We start from the raw sequence: 22,812 nt of genomic DNA on the forward strand, positions 1-22,812 counted from the left end.
GAGAGAATTATAGCAACAAAACTACATAAGGGTGGTAAAATAATTACGCAAGACCGAGATGGCCATTTCATTCAAGCGGTGCCAAGAAGGTCACCTCGCAAAGTTAAGCCAAGAAGATACAGTCACAAAACCACGCAAGGGTGGTGAAAATAAAACAAAGACCAATAGGTCAACCAAAATACTGCCCAATAGATGGAAGAAGGTTCACATCCGCAAAGGAGAGGAGAAGGCTGATCAAACCAGACCCAGATGCATGCGGAGCAAATGTGGATTTTTTTCTTACGCATCAAGTCGAGATAGGGTGCTCATGAGAGTCAAGCTCTCCAGCCAGGAATTGGAAGATCGCTCCACCTTGTTCTCAGTCATACAAATTGATTTTTTGAAAGTTGCTTTATTTTGTTTTTTTCAAAAATCCTGCAACCGGTGAGGCACACATCGGAAAGCACAAAGGCATTCTCGCCTAAGGGATATCCTTTTCTACCGATTGAGTCGAACTACAAGTGACTTGATTCCCAAGACCAGGGATATGTAGGCGGACTCAATACCAGAGAGCCAGTTACACTCCAATAGATCATTTCGGGTTTCTCAATTTTTACACTGGAAGATTCGAGATTTGTTTTGAAATCTGCATTAGAAGTTTAATTAAGTCGAACTACAAGTGGCCTAAATTCTTGTAAAGCTCGAGATATGCAGGAAACCCATAGATCAGGGTCCGAACATAAACTTGAAAATTGCATTTAAAAAGAGAAGTATTTTGAAATTGGTCGGCCAAAATCAGGTTTGTCAAATTTCGATGATCAAGGATGGGCTTTCCATCCCGAACAGTGAAGGGGCAGTTTTTAACTCCTAATTTTGGCCCTACAATAATTTTATTTAATTATTCAGAGTTTTGAATCTCAAACGGAGTGAACTATGCATTTTACAAATCAAAAATGATTTTTACAAAGATTATTCCGATAACATTTTGCTATTTCATTTGGCAAAATATTTTCAAATATATAGTTAAAATACTTTGCACATATACCTATAAATCTCAAGTGTATTTGTCAAGATTTAATAGAAAATTAGTTTAAAATAATAATTTAATTAGTTGTTTGAATTATTAATATCAAAATTGATAAATATTTTACTCCGTTAAATCAAGAAAATTGATTAATTAAATCGATAATCAAGTACGTCCTAATTTTATGATTTACTTGGTCTATAATTACAAATTATTTCTAAATTGATCACAATTGAATTTCTATTAATTGCATGAGCCAAATGTGGCTATAATTGAAATAGCCAAACACTTGCTATGTGTTAATTAGGATTATAATTGAAACAATCAATTTGTTTTATGCATTTGGTCGTATTTGAATAGGGATAATTAGTTTCTGCTTTTAACTTGGCTATAGTTAAATGGTAAATTAATTTCGGCTATTTGTTAAATTAACTAATGGCCATATTTTCACAAAATTTCCCCTTTTTACGTATATGTATGCGTGTATATACATTTCTATACATGTGTATACACACATACATATACATGTGTTTGGGCCCCAGACTTTTTTTTTTAGGACCGAGCCCAGTCTAATTCGGACCAAGACCCGACCCAACAACACAAATATAAACACATAAAGACCAAATAGGTCTCATTTGTGTTGCTAAAGGTTTCAACGGCTGAAACCCTAGCCGCCTCTTGCAACCTTCTCTCTCTTTGTCATCGATAGCCAAAGATGGAAAAGTTTCAGACGACCCTTGTTGCAGTCAATGCTACCACGTTTCGGGGTAAGAGCATTGCTCTTACCCTCTCTTATATATTCCCACTGTTGAACCACCAAATAAGGTATAACCCTTCCCTTTTTTTGCTTTTCTGCAAATTTTGCAGTCAAACAATGATGAACATTAATGAATTTTATCTCGTTGCTAGTTTGAATACTCGAGTTTTATTGGTTGTTGAGGTTTAGGCGGGATTCAAGATGAATCCCTTACAAATTTCACTTGTCCCACCTGAAAATTAGGGCAAAAGGTTTCAGATATGGGGTTCTTTAAAATAGAACCCCATATCTCACTTTAAAATGAATCCATTCATCAATATTCACACACACAAGTCTCAAAATTAGAGCAAATAGATTCAACATACCTAGGGATCTAGCATTTGGATGGAACGTTTAATCTATTGAGTCTTTTAGTTAAAATTTTTTTAGCTTGTTTTTGTTTGTGGCCGAGCTTTGGAGCAAAGAATCTTCCAACTCCAATTTCGACTCAAGGCTGTGCACAAAAAAGGTAAATACTTATCCTTTTATTTATTTTTGTGCATTTTGTGTTTAGTCTGTGTGCTTATGTAAGTTTAATTGTGTGTTAGTTAGCTTATTTGGTTAGTATGCTTAGTGCTTAGCATGTCTTTGTAGATTAGCCTAGTCATTAGTAGGCCTATGTGCTTTTTAGCATGATTTCCTGGATAGTCTATATGCTAGCGAACTTATGTGTTTATCCTAGTTTAGTTAGGTTCATATATTAGTGTATGTGTTTAGTAGCTAGTTTCAGTCTAGTTTAGCTTGTTTAGTTAACTTAGCATTAGGTGATTAGAAGGATTGACTTAGTTAATCCAGTTTAATATCATCCCTATGGATTTTGTTGGCTTCATCATGTGTATAGTTAACTTGTGTTAGTTCACTAATATATGACTCAATTTGAATGTTATCCATCTTTATTAGCCTAGTTGATTATATTTAATGGATAGTCAGTCCATTTACTAGTCTATTTCTGTCATTTAAGCCTGTTGTTTAACTGAATATATGCTACATCATCTTTAGTATGTTGGTGGTTTGTTTCCATCCCAGTTTAACCTCAACTAGTTTAATCATCAACATGTTGTATACCCTCTAATGTGGTTTACTTATGATTAGTGGCATGCCTATAAGGTGATGTAATTTGAAAACTGTCCCAATCTATGTATTGTTTGATGTCTGCTGGCCAATTAGCATGTTTATGACTCGTACCTATTTGATTCTAGTTAGTTATGTGGCACTGATATACTTATAAGCTTACATTATGTTAAAGCTACTGCCTATTTACATGTCCACTAGCCCAGACATAGACCTATCCATGTATCTAACTCCACTATACCATATGCCCATACTAATAATTCAATAGGATGCCCTCATTCAGTTATCTAGCTTGAGCATTACTGATTAGCATATCTAGTGGTTGCTTTGTGTTGATTTGTGGAATGTTCAGTCACTTGTCTGGTCCTAATGAGTATACATATGTGCACCATGCTAAAAGAAGACTAGCGAAATCCATAGTTGTATTTAGAGTCAAAACTAATGTCTCTTAACTAGCTAAAGAATGTGAAAGATAAAGGGCTAGACCTTTTTCGTAGTACTTTGAATTGATAAGTCTCATTAAGAGTAAATGCTGAACTTTCCATAATCATAAATATAGGCGAGACTTGAGATGCTATCACTTGGCTTGTAATGAAGCAAGGAGTGACTTACCTAGGGCCAGGGATGGCTTAGGGAAGGCTTTGAGTCCTACTCAGCCTAGTACTACATATTCTAGGCTGCTGGGGTTCCTCCTTGTGGAATTATAATTCCATGGGACCCTGCAACGTCTAAATAAGTGTAAAAGAAGAGAAGTCATATGATGCAAAATAAGATGATAGGTCTGTTTTACAAAACCATGATTATATCAGTGCCTATCATGCCTAAGTTTCCATTGTTTTTAACTCTTATATTTTGTTTTGAGATTTGTGACTGCATGAAAGTGTTACTCCTTCTTTTATGACAGCCCAGACCATGAACTTGTTCTATTTTGTTACTTCAGATGTGAATATGTTCTGCTTTACCTCCCCTTAAGTATAAAAGTGATGAATATGTAAACATAGGGATTCCGCGATAATAGGAAAAACTTTATAGTTGTGTGGGAATTGAGGCAATATTAGTTTATCTCCTAACATGACCAAAAAAAGTGAATTTGCTTGACCTTGAGAAATCCTCCCCTAACCTTGGATTCTGAATTAAAACTGTTTGCATATTGAAATGATATAGGGAAACCACACAAGTATGTTTTGATATGAATCAATGCTTGTTTGAAATAAAACCAAGTCTGTGAGGACACCTATATATGATGGAGATATTGTATATACCACCAAACTTGCCATTGTGTGGAATTGAAACTGTTTAAATCGTTTGTTTTTTTGGGATTGCTTTAGGATCTGTTATGTAAGATATACATGGGTGTATAAGACTGTATATCTCCATATACACCTCAGTGTATATGAGGGTGTATATCTTGTATACTAACATCTATATCATGGCTTTAGCTTGATGATAGTTGGTCCGAGCCTGCCCCTTGACATCAATTCATGAAAAATTGGTTATTGGGCCTGCATTGTTTGTTTTATCTGAAATATGCTGAACTTGGGCTTATTGTTGGTTTTGTTGGACTGATTGGCCTTATCTCTTTGAATTGATATGGTTTGTTTGTCTGTTAAGCATATATATATATATAGAGAGAGAGAGAAAGAGAGAGGGCATATATAACTGATATATACATATATAAATGTTGTGATTATCTTTTCGAGCTATGTGTTTGTCCATTACGTTAGTTTATAAGTTCAGGTCCCCTTCAAACCGGTATTTTTTTTCCTTTCCTCTTCACATGGAACTCGTCCGACGTGGGCCATTTGGGACGTTCTTGCACAAGTCGCTGTTGGGCAGGAAGCCCAACAGTTTATTTCTTTGATCGAGTCCGCATTAGATTAAGGCCCAACTATGGGTGAAAATGGCAACTGGTGAGCTTGGTAGGCCCACCAGCCTATTAAACTCACTCCTTCATTTTATATGTGTTTGTATTTGTGATTGTGAAAGATGCTTATGTATGTATTGAAACCCAAATGATTAGAACTTAGACCTTAACACGATTTTCAAACTTGGACCTAACAAAAAAAGATAAGGAATATGGCTTTCAAAGTTAAAACAAAAAGGATTTTTCAAACCAGTTGCTTTATGTAGTAAACTGGAAACGATACATTGGTTATATATGAATACTATTTTGAGAAAAACAAATCAACATTTGGACGCTATTTTTTCCTGAAAAGACCGAAGCAGTTTGGACCATTTTAAGATAAAAATCTAAAGTATCTTTGGCTTAAGGGACTGAAACTGATTTTATAAGTAGCAAAGTCTTGTAGAAAGATGATTTTCAACTTAAAAAGGCTTAAGGATTTCAAATCTTTTTGGGCCAAGACCAAACCTTAAGTCATTCAAGCAAAGGTGATATACTTGAACCTTAGTTTTGGGGGAAAGGGTTTAAAAGTAGAGTATGGTTGACCTAAAGTGGTAAAGTGTTATGTTTGAAATAAACTCTTTTTATATACTTGTATAAACTCGTGGCATATTTGCAAAAGAATACACTCAACATTTTCAATACAAATTTATAAACGACTAAAAGCAACACGTTGGACCAAGTTTAGTTGAACTCTACTTAAGAGTAATTGTAAGTGAGTTTTGGCTTGAAAATAAAATGACTAAAGACTTTATATACGTTTTGCAAGAAAGATTTAACTCTTGTTATCTTAAACAGAGAATTTTTTGCCAAAGTGTTTTATGATATTTCATGACAAGTTATACAAGAAAGAAAATCATTTTAGCAAATAATTTCAATAAATCACACATTGAAGCTCGAAGGTCAACCGTATTTTATGGATTCTTAATACTAGGGTGCTTAAAACCTTCACTAGGAGATCACCAGAATAAGCTCTTTTATTTGGTTTTAAAGGATTTTCCTCTTGTTTGAATAAGCTCTTTTATTTGGGTTTCCTAATTTCCCTTAGTAAATTAGGTGGTGACTCTAAAAAATTAAAATTCAAATAGAGTCTACAATTATGAAGTAGCTTTTATGCCTCGTGTAAAAGCGAACCGTAACAAGTAATAATTATTCCTGAAATTATTTTATTCTTGCATTTATACTAAAATAGTGGAATTACTATCTCACAAAGAAGGTGACTAAAATAATCTTGGATATCCTTATTTATCTCATCCCACATACGAAATGATCCCTACTATTTAAGAGACAATTCAAATATCCGACCTGCTTTATCTCACATCTCATGAATCAATAGGATTAATATCAAGTCCAGACATCTGGCACAAAATCGCAAACCTCTCATTCAAAAAACAATAAAGTGGAAGACTTTTGTACTCATATTCTTTAATATTAAAAAATTTATTGTCTTCGATGCTTACGTCAAATCATACTAATTTATTATAAACTAAAATAAAAAAAATAAACGCTTCAATAATATATTTATGACATAGTAACTATATCAATTTAAATGCTAATTATGTATAACAATTATTGAACAAATTAACAATTAATGTCTAAATGTGTGCATATAGACAAGGTCGATCAAATATATAATGTAGAACATTTCATAACAAAAAATAATATTAGACTAATACGATTGAGATCCAATGTAGATTCACCTTTTGATTTTTTTATGAAAACTTTTATTTGCTTCTCTTATTTAAACGTTTGATTTTTCGAAAATGTATCTTAATTTTTTTCCTAACTCTGCTTTTGATGATCGATTCAACCTCTGGGTAAAAATGATACATCTTAATTATATTTCATCTATTCAATAAGTGTAGTAATGAGCATAGCCTCCTTATTATTCTAATGGAGAGAAAAACGTATAATCAGTTTTTCAAAAAAATAATCCAAAACAACTATTTTAATGAAGTCTTTCGATTTCTTATTTTACCATATTAACTCTATGTATTTGTTAGCTTCTCCTTCCTTTCTTTTTAAGATTGTCGATCCAACATATAGAGATGATATCCCATAAAGCCTTAACAAATTGATTATGATGCCTTCATGCAAGGCCCCGCAAATTTTTGAAAATTATGGTTAATAATTTCTGCGCTTAATTGATAGTTAAGTTAAATAGACTCATAGGAGTCTAGGGACTCACATGAGGGTGGATCCATACCATAGAGAAGTGATTACATATTTGTTGTGCAAGTTAAAAAAGTCAGGGATAATAAGAGTGGACCTAAGAACGAAATAGAACAAAAACCAAGTAAGAAGCTACAAAGATTGACTTTTTTTTTAAGCAAAACCAACCAGCCTAATGCTGTTGGATATTTATTCAAAATCAATCAAATTATTTACAGAAAAAAAGAGAAAAAACTAAAAAGAATTTGAACTACTCTATCCTAGAAAAAAAAAAAGCTTAAGCATTGTAAGGACAGCACAAGTACAATAATGAAAGAACTGCAAACAAGAACACTCCTTTGAATTGATGCCATTATCAGTCACCTCAAGCTCTCACCAGGTGCTATGGAATCAAATCACACTGAAAATCATTCAAGAAGAAGTGTGGTTGGAAGTCCTTTATAGTTGCTATCCTTTGCTGTCCAATTTATTTTGTCAAACTTGCTCTTGTAGCCAGGCTGAATGTCTTTAACTGTTTTTGTTAATCAATGAAATTCTGTTAGTAGGATGAACATTGTTGTTAATACCACACACTAACTAGGATAACCTTAGTTATCCAAACAGTTTTCCAACAACCAGAACAGGCTTCTCTTTGCAAAATTCTTCACTTCATTGTACAACTAAACTTTGTGTCTTTAATAGTTGGATTATAGACAGAAATATGATGAGTATAAGCATCTCAATATGGTTCTCTATTTATGTACACCTTGCATTTGAAATTAGGCAGCATCACCTTGTCATTGTTTAGTATCTCTTGGCACCTGCTGGCAATTCAGCAAATGAATGAAACTGAGCTATACCTACAAAATCAAAAACCAAGTTAGCTAAAAAAATCTGCAAGTGCATTGCCTTCCCTGAGGATGTGAGCAAACTGCACTTGCCCCTTGTTCCTCGAATATCTGATCTTACTAACTTCTAGACTGATCTTCCATGGAGTCTCCCATACACCTTTTATAATATTCACCATGGACAAAGAATCTGATTCAATCATCACAGGAACCAGATAATTTTTAATGCAAAATTCAATACCATCCAGTATAGCCATAGATTCTGCAGTAATATTTGTTGTATCAACTAATCTTCTTACACCAGCATATACCAGATTTCCAACTTCATCTCTAATGCAGAAAGCAGCTGAACTCGCCCTGGATTGCCCCTTGAGGCACCATTTGTATTGCACTTGAACCATTCTGTATCAGGACATTTCCATTGCACCATCTTATATCCCATTTTTGATTTGTAATCCTCCGAATATTTCACCATCTGAGGCCCCAATCATACGGGATGTTTCTTAGCCAGGGAAATAATGTTTGCAACTAGTGATGCAAATTGTAGTTGATCCCATATATCACCTTCATTTTATTCATATAACTCCCATGCATGATAGTATTTCTTTTCTTCCACAGTTGCCAATATATGAATGCTGGTGCAGCTTGCATAATTGACTTAAGCTTTGTAGGACCTTGCATATACCACCATTTTACTATTGTCTGATGAATATGTACCTTTGAATCAATTATCCCCACTGTAGCATTATAGTATTGCCATATTTCTGCTGCAAATTCACTTGTTAGAAATAAATGTTGAACTGTTTCCTCTTGATGAGGGTTCAAGCAAATCTGCACCTATATGTTATACTAATTTTCATTCTCTTTAAAACATCATCTATTGGCAGTTTGAACTTCCACATTGTCCAAAAGAAAAAGGATATTTTGAATGGAACACCTTTCAACCACAGTTTTGAAAAGTACACTAATGTTTGAGCCTTTTTCCTGATTCTAAGCACTCCCAACAGTGAATTTCCTTGTAGTACTAGCCAACCACCAGGCTTTATCCATCTCCTCTGAATGCTCTACTATACTCAGCTCTTCTAGGACATGATTGCAAACATTAATGGGAAGTTTGTTATACAATCTCTGTACATCCCAGCCTTCTGCATGCATGAAATATTATACCTCTTCAATGTTGGTGTCAATCTGAAATCCTGGAGGCAGTGCCTGTTTAATAGAACCAAGTTTAGTCCAATTATCATCCCATACATCACAAACTCCATTTCTTGATTCCCACCATATCTGTTGATCCACCTGATCTTTTGCTTCTATTAATCTTTTCCAAACCTGTGAACCACCTTTCCACTGTACTTCTCACGTCCCAAAATACCCGTTAGACGTGATTGGCACCCAGCAAACACCACCCGCCAGGTGAACCATATATCATACTCTTAATCATTTACAAAAGCACTAAAAGAAAATAAGTGCAGGTCCAACAACAATGATAAAAATGCGAAATAGTCGCCAACCAAGTCCATAATCGATTTATGAAAATCAACCAATGCTAAGATAAAAAGAATCTCTAGCCCACATCCCACGCTAAGACCATGGAGCATCTAACAGAGTTACATGAGTTTGAGTGTCGGGCATGTAAACCCAAAATAAAAGAAATAGCTAGAAATAAACTAGATAAAGTTGAAATGACTTCCTCCACGAATAATGCGGTGGCTCAACTCAGCAACAGAATCCACTCACGAAGTCTTCAATTACTAGCCTCGTTCTCAACGACAGTATCTGCATGGACATGCAGGTAAGAAGTGAGTTATACGTAAATATAACCCAGTAAGATCCTCGACCCGCCACTTCAAATACCTCTGGAACAAGTGTTAGAAAATACAAACACACAACAAGCACAAAAATATTATGCACATGAATATATCATTATATAATAGCAACCAAGGTCCAAACCACTGTTTATCAAATATATTATATATCTCAACACAATTTACACTATGAATCGTCATAAGTGGCAGTTAAAGAATTAGTCAACACTATGAATCCACGATAACATACACAATGTGCCAAATATGTCAGGAAGCATACACAATGCTAAGGGAAGCATACACAACAATACCCCAATATCATCAAGAAGCATACACAATGCTAAGGGAAGCATACACAATGCCCCAATATAATCAAGAAGCATACACAATGCTAGGGGAAGCACACACAATGCCCCAATATCATGGCTCACAGCTATATCACATCACAAAATAATTTATAAAGATAGTTTTGGATTATTTGAAAATAAAGTATATGCGGTTGGCCTTAAGGACCACCGATTCTGCCAAGCACACGCTCGCCCCAACACATGGACCAGGCAGACAAAACATATTTTTAAAACGGATTTTGAAAAGCAAGTACCCAAAGCTTAAAGTCTCTCTTACCTCAAATTCACAATTCAAGCACACTTCCAATAAATCAAAACTGCGTTCTCGAGTCTTCGGATTGCCTCAAACTACACAAAAACGGATTTAGAATGGTCAAAACCCTTAGGGTAAACCACTTTTATATTTTTAGAGGCTTAAACAATTAAAGTCAAATTTTAAAGGACGAAAACGCCCTCTGGTCAATGTGTTCAAAACCCGACAAGACTTATGTTTTCGGAAAGGCTTTAACGAGAGGATTCTAACGATATATAGAAGTCTAAAATCCGACGCTATTTGTCATTTCAAATCAATGATTTTGGTTGAAGAACCCTAGAGCTAAACTTTCTCAAATCCTCAAAATATCCCCATGTTTTCACCATAAAGATTCAGCCATAATTATGTAATAAACTTACATAAAAGATTAGAGTCATTACCTTGATGATTTGGGATGAAAGTTCTTGTTTTTATCCTCTATTTTCCTTTCTTTTCCTTTGTTCCACTGGTTCTTTTCTCCTTCTGTTGGCACGTCCCCCCACCCCCCCCCCCCCCCCCCCTTTTTTTTTTTTCCTTTTCCTTTTTGGGCTTGGCCCACTAAATTGCTTCTTTTTCTATTTTCTCTTTAATTCTAATTACGAATTTCTCCTTTTCTTTTAAATTTCTTTTAGCTGAAATTACTAACTAAACCCTTATTTAAAAAATTAGGTTATTACATTACTTCTGTTGGTTTCAACTTCTTGCAATATTTATTCCACATAAAGGCTGAACATAATGTATTTGATGTTCTAAATTTCCACCATAACTCGGCAAAAAGGGCTTTAGAAACATCATCTAGAGATTTGAATCCTAACCACCTTCTTCTTTTGGTAAATAAACCTTGTCCCATGAGGACCATGCCTGCTTCTACCCTCTTCTTTAGTACTCCAATAAAACTTTGCAAAAATTTTATGTAGCTCATTAATAGTATACTTTGTGGGAACAACAGCTGAGGAGCATGTATATAGGAATACTCTGAAGCACACTATTGATGAGAATTGTTTTTTCACCAAAAGAGAGCAATTTTCCTTTCCAATTTTTTGTAGCTTGTTTTTCACCTTCTTGATAAGATCATTATAATATACCTTTTTCCTTCTTGCATGAAAGATAGGACACCTCAAATACTTCAATGGAAACTGGTCCCTTTTAAATCCTGTAATCTTCTCCTCCTGTTGAGTCAGCACACCAGCAATCTTTTGATACATATAAAAGGCACTCTTATCTTTGTTGATCAATTGGCCTGAAACTGCCTCATAATCCTGCAGGATCTTCATAATTCTCTTCAAAGACTCTCCGTCTGCAGATGCAAATATTATAGTATCATCTGCATATGCCAGATGATTTATATTATGACTCCATTTAGGTATGCCATATCCCACATACTAACCACTGTCAAATACTGCATTTAATGCTCTTGATAACACCTCTGCTGATAAGATAAACAATGCTGGTGAAAGTGGATCACTTTGTTTGACACCCCTGGTTGAGTGAAAGAATCCTTTAGCACGACCATTGAAGAGGATAGAATACAAATTATTTGCAATAAGCCTCCATATCATGTCAATGAATCAATTAGCAAATCCCATTCTACTGAGTACCTTTATCAAATATGCACTACATTTGCTGGTTTGCCCCTCTTTCTGATGTCTGTCACAATTTCTTGTGCCAAAAGCACACTCTCAATAATGCTTCTCCCTTTTACAAAGCCTGCTTGATTTATGGAGATCAAATCTAGTAACAGAGCTTCCAGTCTATCATGCACCACTCTTGACATTACCTTGTTGATAAAATTACTTAAACTTATAGGTCTTAAGTTTGAGTAATTTTGAACCAACTCCTTCTTTGGTAACAGAACAAGATTTGTATGAGTAACAGCCTTAAGAAGAGTATGACCTTGAAAGAAAGCCACCACCATTTTGTATACATCCAAGCCAACAATATCCCAACAAGTCTGGTAGAAAATTCCAGGAAAACCATCAGGTCCACTAGCACTTGATCCACTAAGATTAAATACAGCATGTTTGACTTCATCAACACTAGGCATTTGACAAAGTAAATCATTTTTGTGTTGGTTAATCAAAGCAGGAATATGTGACAACGAATATATGGCAACAAATTTTCTCCTCCAGCTGAGTCTTCATAAGAGAATTGTTGTGAATAAAAGTGCATAGCTTCAGCTACCATTTGGTCCTCATCCTCAATCCATGAACCATTTGAGCTTTGAATTCTTTTGATCTGCAGCTTCTTCCTTCTTCCTTTCACTAGATTATGAAAAAATCTAGTATTCTTGTCACCATCTATAAACCAATCTAGATCAGATTTCTGTCTCCAGTACTCTTCCTCATAATGCAAGTATCTTTTAGTCTCAGCCTGAGCTTTCTACAAAACTAATCTATTTAATTGAGATGTATTCTCTTCAAACAACTCTTCCTTTAATCTGACTATTCCTCCCTTATGATCAGCTGCTTGAAAATGTCACCATAAATTTCTCTGCTCTATTTGGATAACACACCTTTCAACTTTTTCAATTTGCATTTGAAGTTTATAAAAGGATCCTCATGTTGTTCCCAAATGGACCAATTCTGCCTAACTGTTTCCAGGAAAGATGCATGCTCTGAAGATTATCACCATAAGTGCACAAAATAGGGGCATGATCAGAACGAGTCCTAGCAAGATGTTCCACTTCAATATTTCCAAATCTGTTAAGAAGATGAGAATTCACCAACGTCCTATCCAGTCTTTCAAAAATACATTCTTCATCTTCTCTTCCATTCCACCAAGTGAAGGGGATCCCTTAAAATTTACTTCTTCAAGTTCAAGTCCACAGGAATTTATGCAAAATGCAAACTCTTCCACATCCTGAGGTTGAATTTGAATACCACCAATCTTTTTTTCCTCATTCAAAACCACATTGAAGTCTCCCCATATCAACCAAGAACAAGTCATGGCATTGGAAAGATGATAAATTTCTTCCCACAACTCCAGCGTTTTTGATGCATCATATTTAGCACATACTAGAGTTGTACCAATATGCTGATTTAACTCTTATAAAAACAGCTTCAAAGTAATCTGTTGAGTAGAGTCCATCAAAACTTCCACTTCTATGTTATCAGCAATAAAGTACCAGATTTTACCATTACAGTTAGCATTAGCCAAGTTCATTCCCAATCTCCTCCTATAATGGTTTATTGTCTTGACATGCTGAAAAGGCTCCATAAGAGCAATCAAAAAGAATTTGTGATGTTTATTTAACATTTGTAACCTATGAAAGGCTTTTTGTGTCTTTACTGATTTGATGTTTCAAATAAATGACTTTAACATCATTTAACATTACATTTAGCAGCATCCCTCTCTGGTACCACCCTGAGTGGTATTTGCTTGTCATTAGCACTCTTATTTCCTTTCTAACGCTTATTGTTGGACTTGCTCTTTGGAGATACATCTGCCTGCCTGAGTACATTTTCTTTATTCTGCTTAATGTTCTCCTCCTTGTACTCTATATGAATATCTCTGACTCCTTCATTTACTTTCATTGCATCAATATTATGAGATATCAAGTCATGTAATTCTTTGATTGGGGAAGGCTTCCTACTTAGTGTCACCTGTTGGTTCCCGAGTTTGGAAACAAGAATGCCTCTTTTAAACTGCTATGCTCCATTTGATCTGATTGATTAGGAGGATCTGGTGGAATACTTATCTTTGGATCAACATGAGAATCTTGCTCCACTTTAATGATGCTGGACACCTGCTCCTTCACATTGTCACCTGTAGAAACTGCTGCTCCTAATACATTCATAGTATCAGGGATTACAACAGAGGGAGAACCCCCCTGTAACCTATTTTAATCCATATGACCTCTTATCATCCACATTAACACCTCCATAATGTTCTGAGTTAGCATCTTGTTTTTCTAACTCCTCATTCACTGGAACCCCTGAATCTTCTCCTTTATCAGTTGTATTAGTGTCATCAACACCTTTCTTATGATCTCCTTCAGTTCTGCCTTCCACACCATTATCTGGCTGAATTTGCATAATTTCTCCTTCTTCTGTTACCTTTTCCTCCACATAGTCAGCCCGTGAGCTATGCTGTGCTTCATCTTGATCTGTTACCTTTTGAACTTTTCTTTGCTGCATTAAACCTTGATCATTATTAATCTCTGGCATCACTTCCACTATTTCTGTGCAACTTTGAACCTTGTCATCAACCTTTGTTTTCTCCATTTCTGCATTATTCAGGCTTGACTCTACAGGATTAATTTCACCATCATCTTTGCCATTTACATTTGATTTCTTCACTTCAACATTGGATTTACTTGCAACTGTTTGCTCACATTCTTCCACAGAATTTAATACATCAAACTTATTCTGCACAGTCACTTGTACCCCTGGTTCTGCATCCTTCGTTGTATCAGCACTTTTACCCTTGCTTTCCTCCACCTTTTCATTAGAAGTAGTTTTTGGAACAAATATCTTCACAAGATAATTCCTACCATGATACCATCTGCGTGCCTCATGCTTGCCTTTCTCCTGCACAACTTGTTCATCCTAAATTCCTTTATTCTTCACCCCATTATCTGTGCTTGTAACATTAATTTATGTTGCTTTCTTCAATTCAGGATGAAGGATTCTACACCCATCTCTCGAATGACCTTAAATCTTACCTTCAGTACAATATTTTGGTAAAAAATCATACTGAATCTTCACTTTCATCATCTTGATCTCCTTAGTTGCTTCATCCTCTATCTCCATCATCACAAAATTGGGTAAATCAGCAAGGAGATCTACCTAGACCTTGACTCTAGCACAACTAGGTCGAGTCTTGTTTATAGTCGTCATGTCCAACTGCAATGGCCTTCCAACAGCAGAAGCCATAGTAAACAATGATTCTTTGACAAAGAAAGTTGGTAACAGATTCGAGAAAAGATATCCATGCCATTGCCTGAGATGTTGCTTTCACTACTTTAAACTTAGAATTATAGATAAGGGGTCTCATCTGATATGTAAAACTATCTTTAGCCTTCAAATAATTTGCACCTTTGGACGTAAGATTAATAAAATCCTCCATCAATGTGCATCTGATCAAAATGTGACTTGGTCTAAATAAACCAACCTTACAACCACCTTTTACTCCACATTGTGCTAGTATAATTGTGCGTATTTCTTCCAAATCAGACCATTCATGAGAAACTTTTCCTACTACTACATGTTGAAGTTCTTCCAATATTTCCGTTCGTTTGATTTCTGCCTCAGTCCACTTCACCATTGGAATACCATCAACGTACATTAATTTTTTCCTGGGAATGAGATCACATTGCTGCTTCGGTGTCGTAAATTCTTCTTCACTACCCGTCAATGAAAGAGCTAAACTCTTAGAAGGGTTAGGGTTTGTAGTAGGGTTTGCAAAAGGGTTTGGTTGAGATGAAGAGGAAGCAGATAGTTTGGATTGAGGAAGTGGTGCAAATATGATTGAGGAGGTTAAAGGGAGAGCCTGGCCAGCCGCCGATGACGGCTAACCAGTGGCCGGAGAGGACATGATGCGACTACGTTAGGGTTTGTAGTAGGGTTTGCATGAAAATTTTAGGAGAGAGAAGAGATCTTTTTTGAGCGTTTGGAGTATAATGAAAATCATCTCAAGCTACAAAGATTGACATATGGGTGTTAACACCTGATTTATTACCTCTAATAATTTTATTTAATTATCCGGACTTCCCGAATCTAAAACAGAGTGAAATATGTATTTTTATAAATCAAAATGATTTTACAAAATTATTTCGATAATATTTTGCCACTTCATTTGCCAAAATAACTTCAAATATGTATTGTAAGTCATTTGAAAATAATTTAATATCAAAGTATTTGTCAAGACTAATTAGGAAAATAGTTTAAAACAATTATTCAATTATTTGTCCAAATTATTAAATATCAAATTGATAAATATTTTACTCTGTTGATTCAAGGAAATTGATTAATTAAATTAAGTAATCCTTTTACTTCTCAATTTCAAATTGCATTTGCATTTATGTGATTCAAATTGATTACAATTAATCATGTGTTTAATTGTGGTTACATTTGAAATTATTTAATTACGGCTGTAATAAGAAATAGCCACTTATCTGCTATGTGTTAATTAAGGCCATCATTGCAATAATTAGTCAATTTATACATTTAACCACATTTGAAAGGAATGAATTAGCTAACATTTCTAATTTGGCGATAATCGAAATGTTCAATTGAATGTCATTTTTGCAATTTGGACTATTTGATAAGTTTTCATTTGTTCCCTTGGACCGACCCGGCCCAACTTCCTTTTCACAAAAATATACATTCAGGATATGCCAAACACACCCTCATTTTCTCTTTCTAGTTTGAAAGGAAGGAAACCCTAGCCGCCTTGAAGCTCTCTCTCTCTCTCTCTCTCTCTCCCCCTCTCGCGTTACAATTCGCCAGAAATGGAAAAGTCTCAGGCATATGTTGCTTTGTTCAGCTGTGGTTCAACCGAATTGCTTTGCCCTCTCTCCACCATGGTGCAACCAAACAGGGCAATGCCCTTCTCTCTTCCTTGCTTTTTCAAGGATTCATGGTCAAACGAGTACAAATCCCTTAATGAGATTTGTCTCTTTGCAATTTGAAGTTGTTGATTCCTATTGGTTAGTCAAGTTTCAGCGGGATTTCAAGGGGAATCCCAAAAAAGGGACTAAGTCCCACATTGAAATTTCATGAATAGGATTTCAAATCCCATATCTCACTATTACACATGCATACACACCAAGTAACACACACAAACAAGTCTTAAGATCCACAAGTTCGGATTTTGAGCAAGAACATTTGAAAACTTAGCATTTTTACAAAATCCTTAACCTTCAAGTGTTTTTAGTTAAATTTTTTAATATTTTTCTTTGAATTTGTGGCTGAGCTTCGAGGGTGAAGAGTCCAAGAGATCTTTAACTCCATTCTCGACCCAAGGCTGTGCAAAACAAAGGTAAACCTTTTTCCTTCTTATTTTTTAGCATTTTATTTATGCAGATCTTCTTGTTTCATTGCTTGTAGGCTATTTTCTTTCATTTAAAGTTTAGTTTAGTTAATGTAGTTTTTTTTTTATATTCTTAAATACTAGTTAATTTAGATGTTCAAATTAGTTTAGCTTTTGTAGTTCATTTGTGGTCCTTGCTAAGCATGTGTTAATGTTGGTTTAAGTTAGTGGTAAATATTCATGTGAGATGTTTGTTCCTTAGTCCATATCTGTTGATTAATATGTTAGTATAGTAATATTTGGTTTAGCATTAGATTCTAAATGTGATAGTCATTATCCGGTCATCGTCTTTGTCATGATTAACTGATTAGTATGTCTTTAACCTAGCTTAATTATTGCCTAGTCTAACCATGGTCATATGATGATGTTTGGTTCTGGTTTAACCCATAATAGAAACTGTGTCTAAGGTGATTCTAGCATATTCAGAACTGTTTCATTTCTGTTTGACCAAAGCTTAATAATGTAGTCTTGAGTCATTAAGGGTTGTAGGTAGAGCTGTCAGTAGGGGCTTGGCCCGCGAGGCTGGCCCAACCCAACCCTTCATTTAAGTAGGGTTAGGCTGGGATTTCTTTGGCCCATATAGAAGTGAGGCTCAAAAGCCCAGCCTCTCTTGGCCCGCCGGCCTCAAGGGTTGGGCTGAGGGCAGCCCTTGAGGCCAGAAAAAAATAATAAATTAATTAATTTTTAAAAAAATATAAGTAAATTAAACAAAAAGATAAAAAGTAATGATAAAAAAGGAATGTACTTACTACTAAGTAGTAAATTAGAAACTAGAGTAATACTTTTTTAGTCTTAGAATTTTTATTATGTTTAATTTCTTTTGAACGTGATCTGAATTAATGATCAAAAATAATAATTTATATTTGTTCTCTTAAATTTTTTCTTCTATGATATGAATTTGCGCAAGAATGCTGTGGTAGAAGATTCTATTTCATATTGCAAATGTTTCATGTTCAAATTGTACCAAAAATCACTTAGAAAATGTTATTTCGAAAGACGAAAAAACTTAAAGGGTTGGCCTGTCCTAACCCGCGGCCCGCTTAGGGTTGGGTTGGGCTGGGCCAGCCCGTATTGACACCTCTAGTTGTAGGTATCCTCTAGGCTTCAATTTGGACTCAGTCATTATTAAGGCATCAGTGATTCTTTCATGTGTATTAAGGGTTGTAGGTATCCTCTCTAGGCTTCAATTTGGACTCAGTCATTATTAAGGCATCAACGATTCTTTCATGTGTGTGTAAGTTAACTGTAGCTAGGCTTGTGTATGTTGCTTTGGTTGTACTTGTTCAAGGGTTGTCAAAACTATAGAAATTGCTTGTCTTAGTCTGGTTTGACCTGATGTAGCTTAATTAATGCATGAGTAGTTGTGAACTTGTTCATTTTGATCTTTTAACCTGAACCAGACCTGAGCCTAATGTCTCAATACCATGTTTATGATGTGTGTTAGCATGCTAATAGCCTTAAGTTTTGTCTAAATATGCGGTTTAAGTTAAACCTCCTCCTCCCTAACTTGAGTGACTAAAACACCTACTTTTTTGTTGTGTGTGTGAGTTAAATCTTGAATATGTTATATGCCATGTCTCCCATAATGAAACTGTCAAAGGTCCTTGGTCAGGGAATGTGTTTGTTTCCAATAGATTGAGATGATAATGGTTAGTTGTATGCATTGTGATCCTTTTATTTCATGCCCACTCTGAATAGAGCAGGATATGCTCAAGTGTTCATCTTTGATTGGTTCAAAACTGTATCAGCCTATATATGTCAATATGTATATTATGTATATGAATAAGCCTAGATACTATGTAATAGGACCAGTCATGAGTCATGTCTAGAAGGTTAAATCCCTACTTGTTTGTGTCTAAACCATTGTCGAAAAGTGTGCTCTCTTTTCTTTGTCTTTTCTTAAATTAGCTTAAAGATTTTTGAGATTGTAAATATGTCCAAGGAAAGGGAAATGCTCTTGTGAGCATCTGGGTTAGAGGACGGATGCTTGTGGCATTCACCATCTTTGCCTTGCCCTTCCACACATTGGATTTGAGTCAATACCCTTTCCCCTTTCCCTTTATTTGCTAAATGTTTGCTTATGTCCTGTTAAGATCAAGGATTGCTTTATTTGGTTTTGGCTAGAGAGGTAGAGCTTTAGCTCAACACTATCTCAAACTCTTCCTAAAACTAGAAAAGTGATGTTGGATCCAAAACTGGATTTGTTCCTTGTTTGATTGTAGTTATACCTCTGTAATGATGCTTGTTCACTCCTATATTGTTTTAAAAAGAGTATATGTCACGATGGATTATAGGTTGAGTTTTTTCTGTTTTGAAGTATTAGTTTGAGTGAAGTTTAGCATGCATTATCAATATGTGTTGTCCCCCTTGGATACTGTTTGAGGTTCAAAGGGGAGTATTTGGTTGGACTTGTAAGATTCAGTGAGGTTTAAGTTGATAAGTTGAGGGATTCATATTGATATATCCTATGTATTGTTTAAAAGCATGACCTACTTGTCTGTATATCTGAGTGTGTTAAAGCTTATGAGTTGAACTTAGGCAAAACTGTGCATGCATAGATATTCTAGTATACTGATTATTATTTAGCATGAGTATGAGTTAGTGTCTAATATATCCTGACATATGCCTAACCTGCACTGCTACAAAGTTGCTTATCATCCTTACCCTTGCATCTAGGGGTGGGCGTTCGGTTGTTCGGTTCGGTTTTTTCAAAGTTCGGTTCGGTATTTCGGTTTTGGTTTTTTTAAAGTGGAAACCGAACACCGCACCGAATTAGTTCGGTTCGGTACGGTGTTTTCAAGTTCGGTTCGGTTTTGTTTTCTAATTCGGTTTTTTGGCATTGGTTAAGCAATAGTCACCCGTTACTAAATGATTCATGATCAACAGCAGCTGCCAGCACCAGCACCAGCCAGTAGCCGCATCAGCACCAGCAACCATGCAAATACAACACAGAGTATCAACCCAAAACCACTCAAAGGTTGACAATTGGCTTCAACTGCACAAGTGTGCATCAAATATAAACAGGTGCACTCATAAGAACAAAAGAATTCTTGCGATACCAGTTCCAGAGACGAAAGCAAAGGTCAGAGACAGAATTGTGCAGGATTTACATGATGAAAAGGTCTCAGGAAAGGGGTTGAGAAAAAGAAATGTGAACCATAGAGATGCAAAATCAGCTGATAAGGAGAATCAGTTGAGCTTAGAGTTAGAAGCAGAAGTTAATGTGTCTCATGCAATTTTGAAGCATTTTATCGATTATGAGAAGTCATATCCTGCGTGTCCAGCTCGCAATATTACTAAAATAACCATAAATGGAACAAAAGGTCAAGTACTCGATTCAACAACTAAGGTTGGTGAATGCAAAAGTTTTAGTGGACATGCTGATTTGAATGATCTGAAATTGATTATGCCAGACGTTGCATATCAAGAAAGATATAATATCTCAGCAATTCAAGTCAACAGCCTTAACATAGGCCTGATAGAGAGTCCCTCTAGCTCAAAGAAGAAACCAGCCTATGAAGAAATGCTTGAAATGGAAGAAAGATAATTAATTTGGGCTTGGATAATGAATTTAGGCTTGGATATCTGTTGTGATTCATGGAAGTAATGTATTGATATATATTATATATTGGTATAAAAAAATATTATATTAAATTTTCGGTTAAATCGAAAATCCGAAACCGAACACTGAATTCGCTATTTAAAAAAATCGAAACCGAAACACCGAAAATCGAAAAACTGAATTCATTTGGTTCAGTTCTGTTTTTTGATTTTCGGTATTTATGCCCACCCCTACTTGCATCATGTTGATATTCACATATATACGTGAAATATACAAGATATACACAGCCTGTATACACTTAGGTGTATATGAGATGGTATACTTTGTATATTATCAAGAGAAATTCATAATTATACGTTTGTGTGCTTGGAAATACATGTATTGGGCATGCTCTTGCTTTTATTTATTTGTCATTGAATTGGGCTTATCCCCAACCCTTTTAGCCGATTCATATTTTTTTTTCCAATATTGGGCTTTGGTCCCTTCCGTGTCATGTAATTTGGGCCTGCCTGCATTCCTTTCTATATCACTAGCTTGGGATTTCTATTTCTTTACTTGTCTGAATATATTTACCCGTATACATGATTTATATGCATTCCACACTTTAGTTTCATTTTACCTTGATAGTTAAGTATTGATATCCTCTAACCGAATTTTCTTTTTTCCTCCCTCCTTTGTCTTGCATGTAAACAGTACATGGGCCACTTGGGCCATTTCACAACCAAATCTACTAGGCCAGAGGCCCAACTTTCCTTATTTTATCGAGTCGTTTTGAAGGCAAAAAAAGTAAAGAAGGTCCAACCATGAGTGAAAGTGGTCAACTGGTGGGCTTATGTAGGCTCACCGGCCTAACTCTTCCTTCTTTCATTGTGTATATATGTATTTATATGTTATGTATAATGTTGTATATGTAAACAACAATGATAGTATTATTGAAACATAAACGGTTAGAACTTAGGAATTTTACGTAGAAGATTCTAGAAATCTTTCAAATGATTTTACAAGGTCAAACCATTCAAGTTAATAATTGCATGAAATCTGTGAAGGAGATTTTATAAATTCTTGGCAAAGTATTCAAAAACTAGAAGTTATATGTGTAACGACCCATCCGGTCGTTATTTAATATTTCGCGAAACCATGCCAAATATAGGTCGAGGGTTGCAAAATAATAAGCTCCATGATGTGTTTTAAGAATTAAGAGTAAAAAAATCAATTTAGGAAGGATTTGGAAATTTCGGGCTAGAAAATAAAGCGGACCGCTATAGCGGTCAGTGGACCGCCATAGCGGTACCGCTATAACGGCTTAGCGACCGCCGCAGCGGTCCACGCGGAACATTAGCCAGAATTTCTGTACTTAGTTTATTTTTCTCTTCCTTTTCAACAGAAGACTCTTAAGGGCTGCTCCTAGGGTTCCTCATGAACGAAAAACCATGAACCCTAAGAAAAAGAAACCCTTCTAATTTCTTTTCCACCCTTCCCTACGAACATTATCGCTTATGGAATCAGATAAAGGCTAAGCAGAAGAGAAATTCTTGGAGAATCAAATATCTATTCGTCAAAGAGGTAGGTTATGGTTTACTCTAGTTAGACTTTGATTAGCGAATCCTAAATACACTTAGAGTTGACGGGAGAATGCATGCTTCGGTCTTCGGACACGGAGTTTGGATGGACGGACTTGTTAATGTGACTAAAATATGGTATAATTATGGTTATTAATGATTTAGTTTAATAGGAAGTGATGTTGTCGGTAAGGGGATTACCTCTTGTTTACTTTTATGCAACCTTAGAAGATGGTGAATTCCATCTGTATGTCTTATTTTGTAGAACGTTCATAAGGTGGTGTCCCTTGAAAATAAGAGGTCGTATTAAAAGAATTATGTTGATTTCGGTTGACATTACGCTCCGAGGGGTATTCCGGAATGAGTGGTGCATGGACGCCATGAGTCCCCGATAAGTCATGGCTACTGAGCAAAGACATCAGCCAGCGTGTATGTACAGTGTG

General features: G+C 35.5%; 1 protein-coding gene across 2 annotated transcripts; it reads left to right on the plus strand.

The window, feature by feature from the left end:
- Nucleotides 1-1,646: 1,646 nt before the first annotated feature.
- LOC132603344 (uncharacterized) lies at nt 1,647-20,902 on the plus strand. Of its 2 annotated transcripts, none has more exons than XM_060316364.1 (2): nt 1,647-1,828; nt 20,135-20,902. In XM_060316364.1, the coding sequence occupies exons 1-2, from the start codon at nt 1,719-1,721 to the stop codon at nt 20,793-20,795; spliced, it is 771 nt and encodes a 256-aa protein (XP_060172347.1). In that variant the 5' UTR covers nt 1,647-1,718; the 3' UTR covers nt 20,796-20,902. The 2 variants fall into 2 exon arrangements, with proteins under 2 accessions (XP_060172347.1, XP_060172348.1); XM_060316365.1 differs by having other exon boundaries at nt 20,138-20,902.
- Nucleotides 20,903-22,812: the final 1,910 nt, after the last annotated feature.

Source organism: Lycium barbarum, chromosome 7 (assembly GCF_019175385.1).
Source record: "Lycium barbarum isolate Lr01 chromosome 7, ASM1917538v2, whole genome shotgun sequence".
In the NCBI taxonomy this organism is placed as follows: domain Eukaryota; kingdom Viridiplantae; phylum Streptophyta; class Magnoliopsida; order Solanales; family Solanaceae; genus Lycium; species Lycium barbarum.

Bases quoted from the DNA above. Each gene is read 5' to 3' on its own strand.
- LOC132603344 (XM_060316364.1), top strand. From the start codon at position 1,719: ATGGAAAAGTTTCAGACGACCCTTGTTGCAGTCAATGCTACCACGTTT. The intron at 1,829-20,134 runs GTATAACCCTTC...CATGATCAACAG, and splicing joins CTGTTGAACCACCAAATAAG to CAGCTGCCAGCACCAGCACC.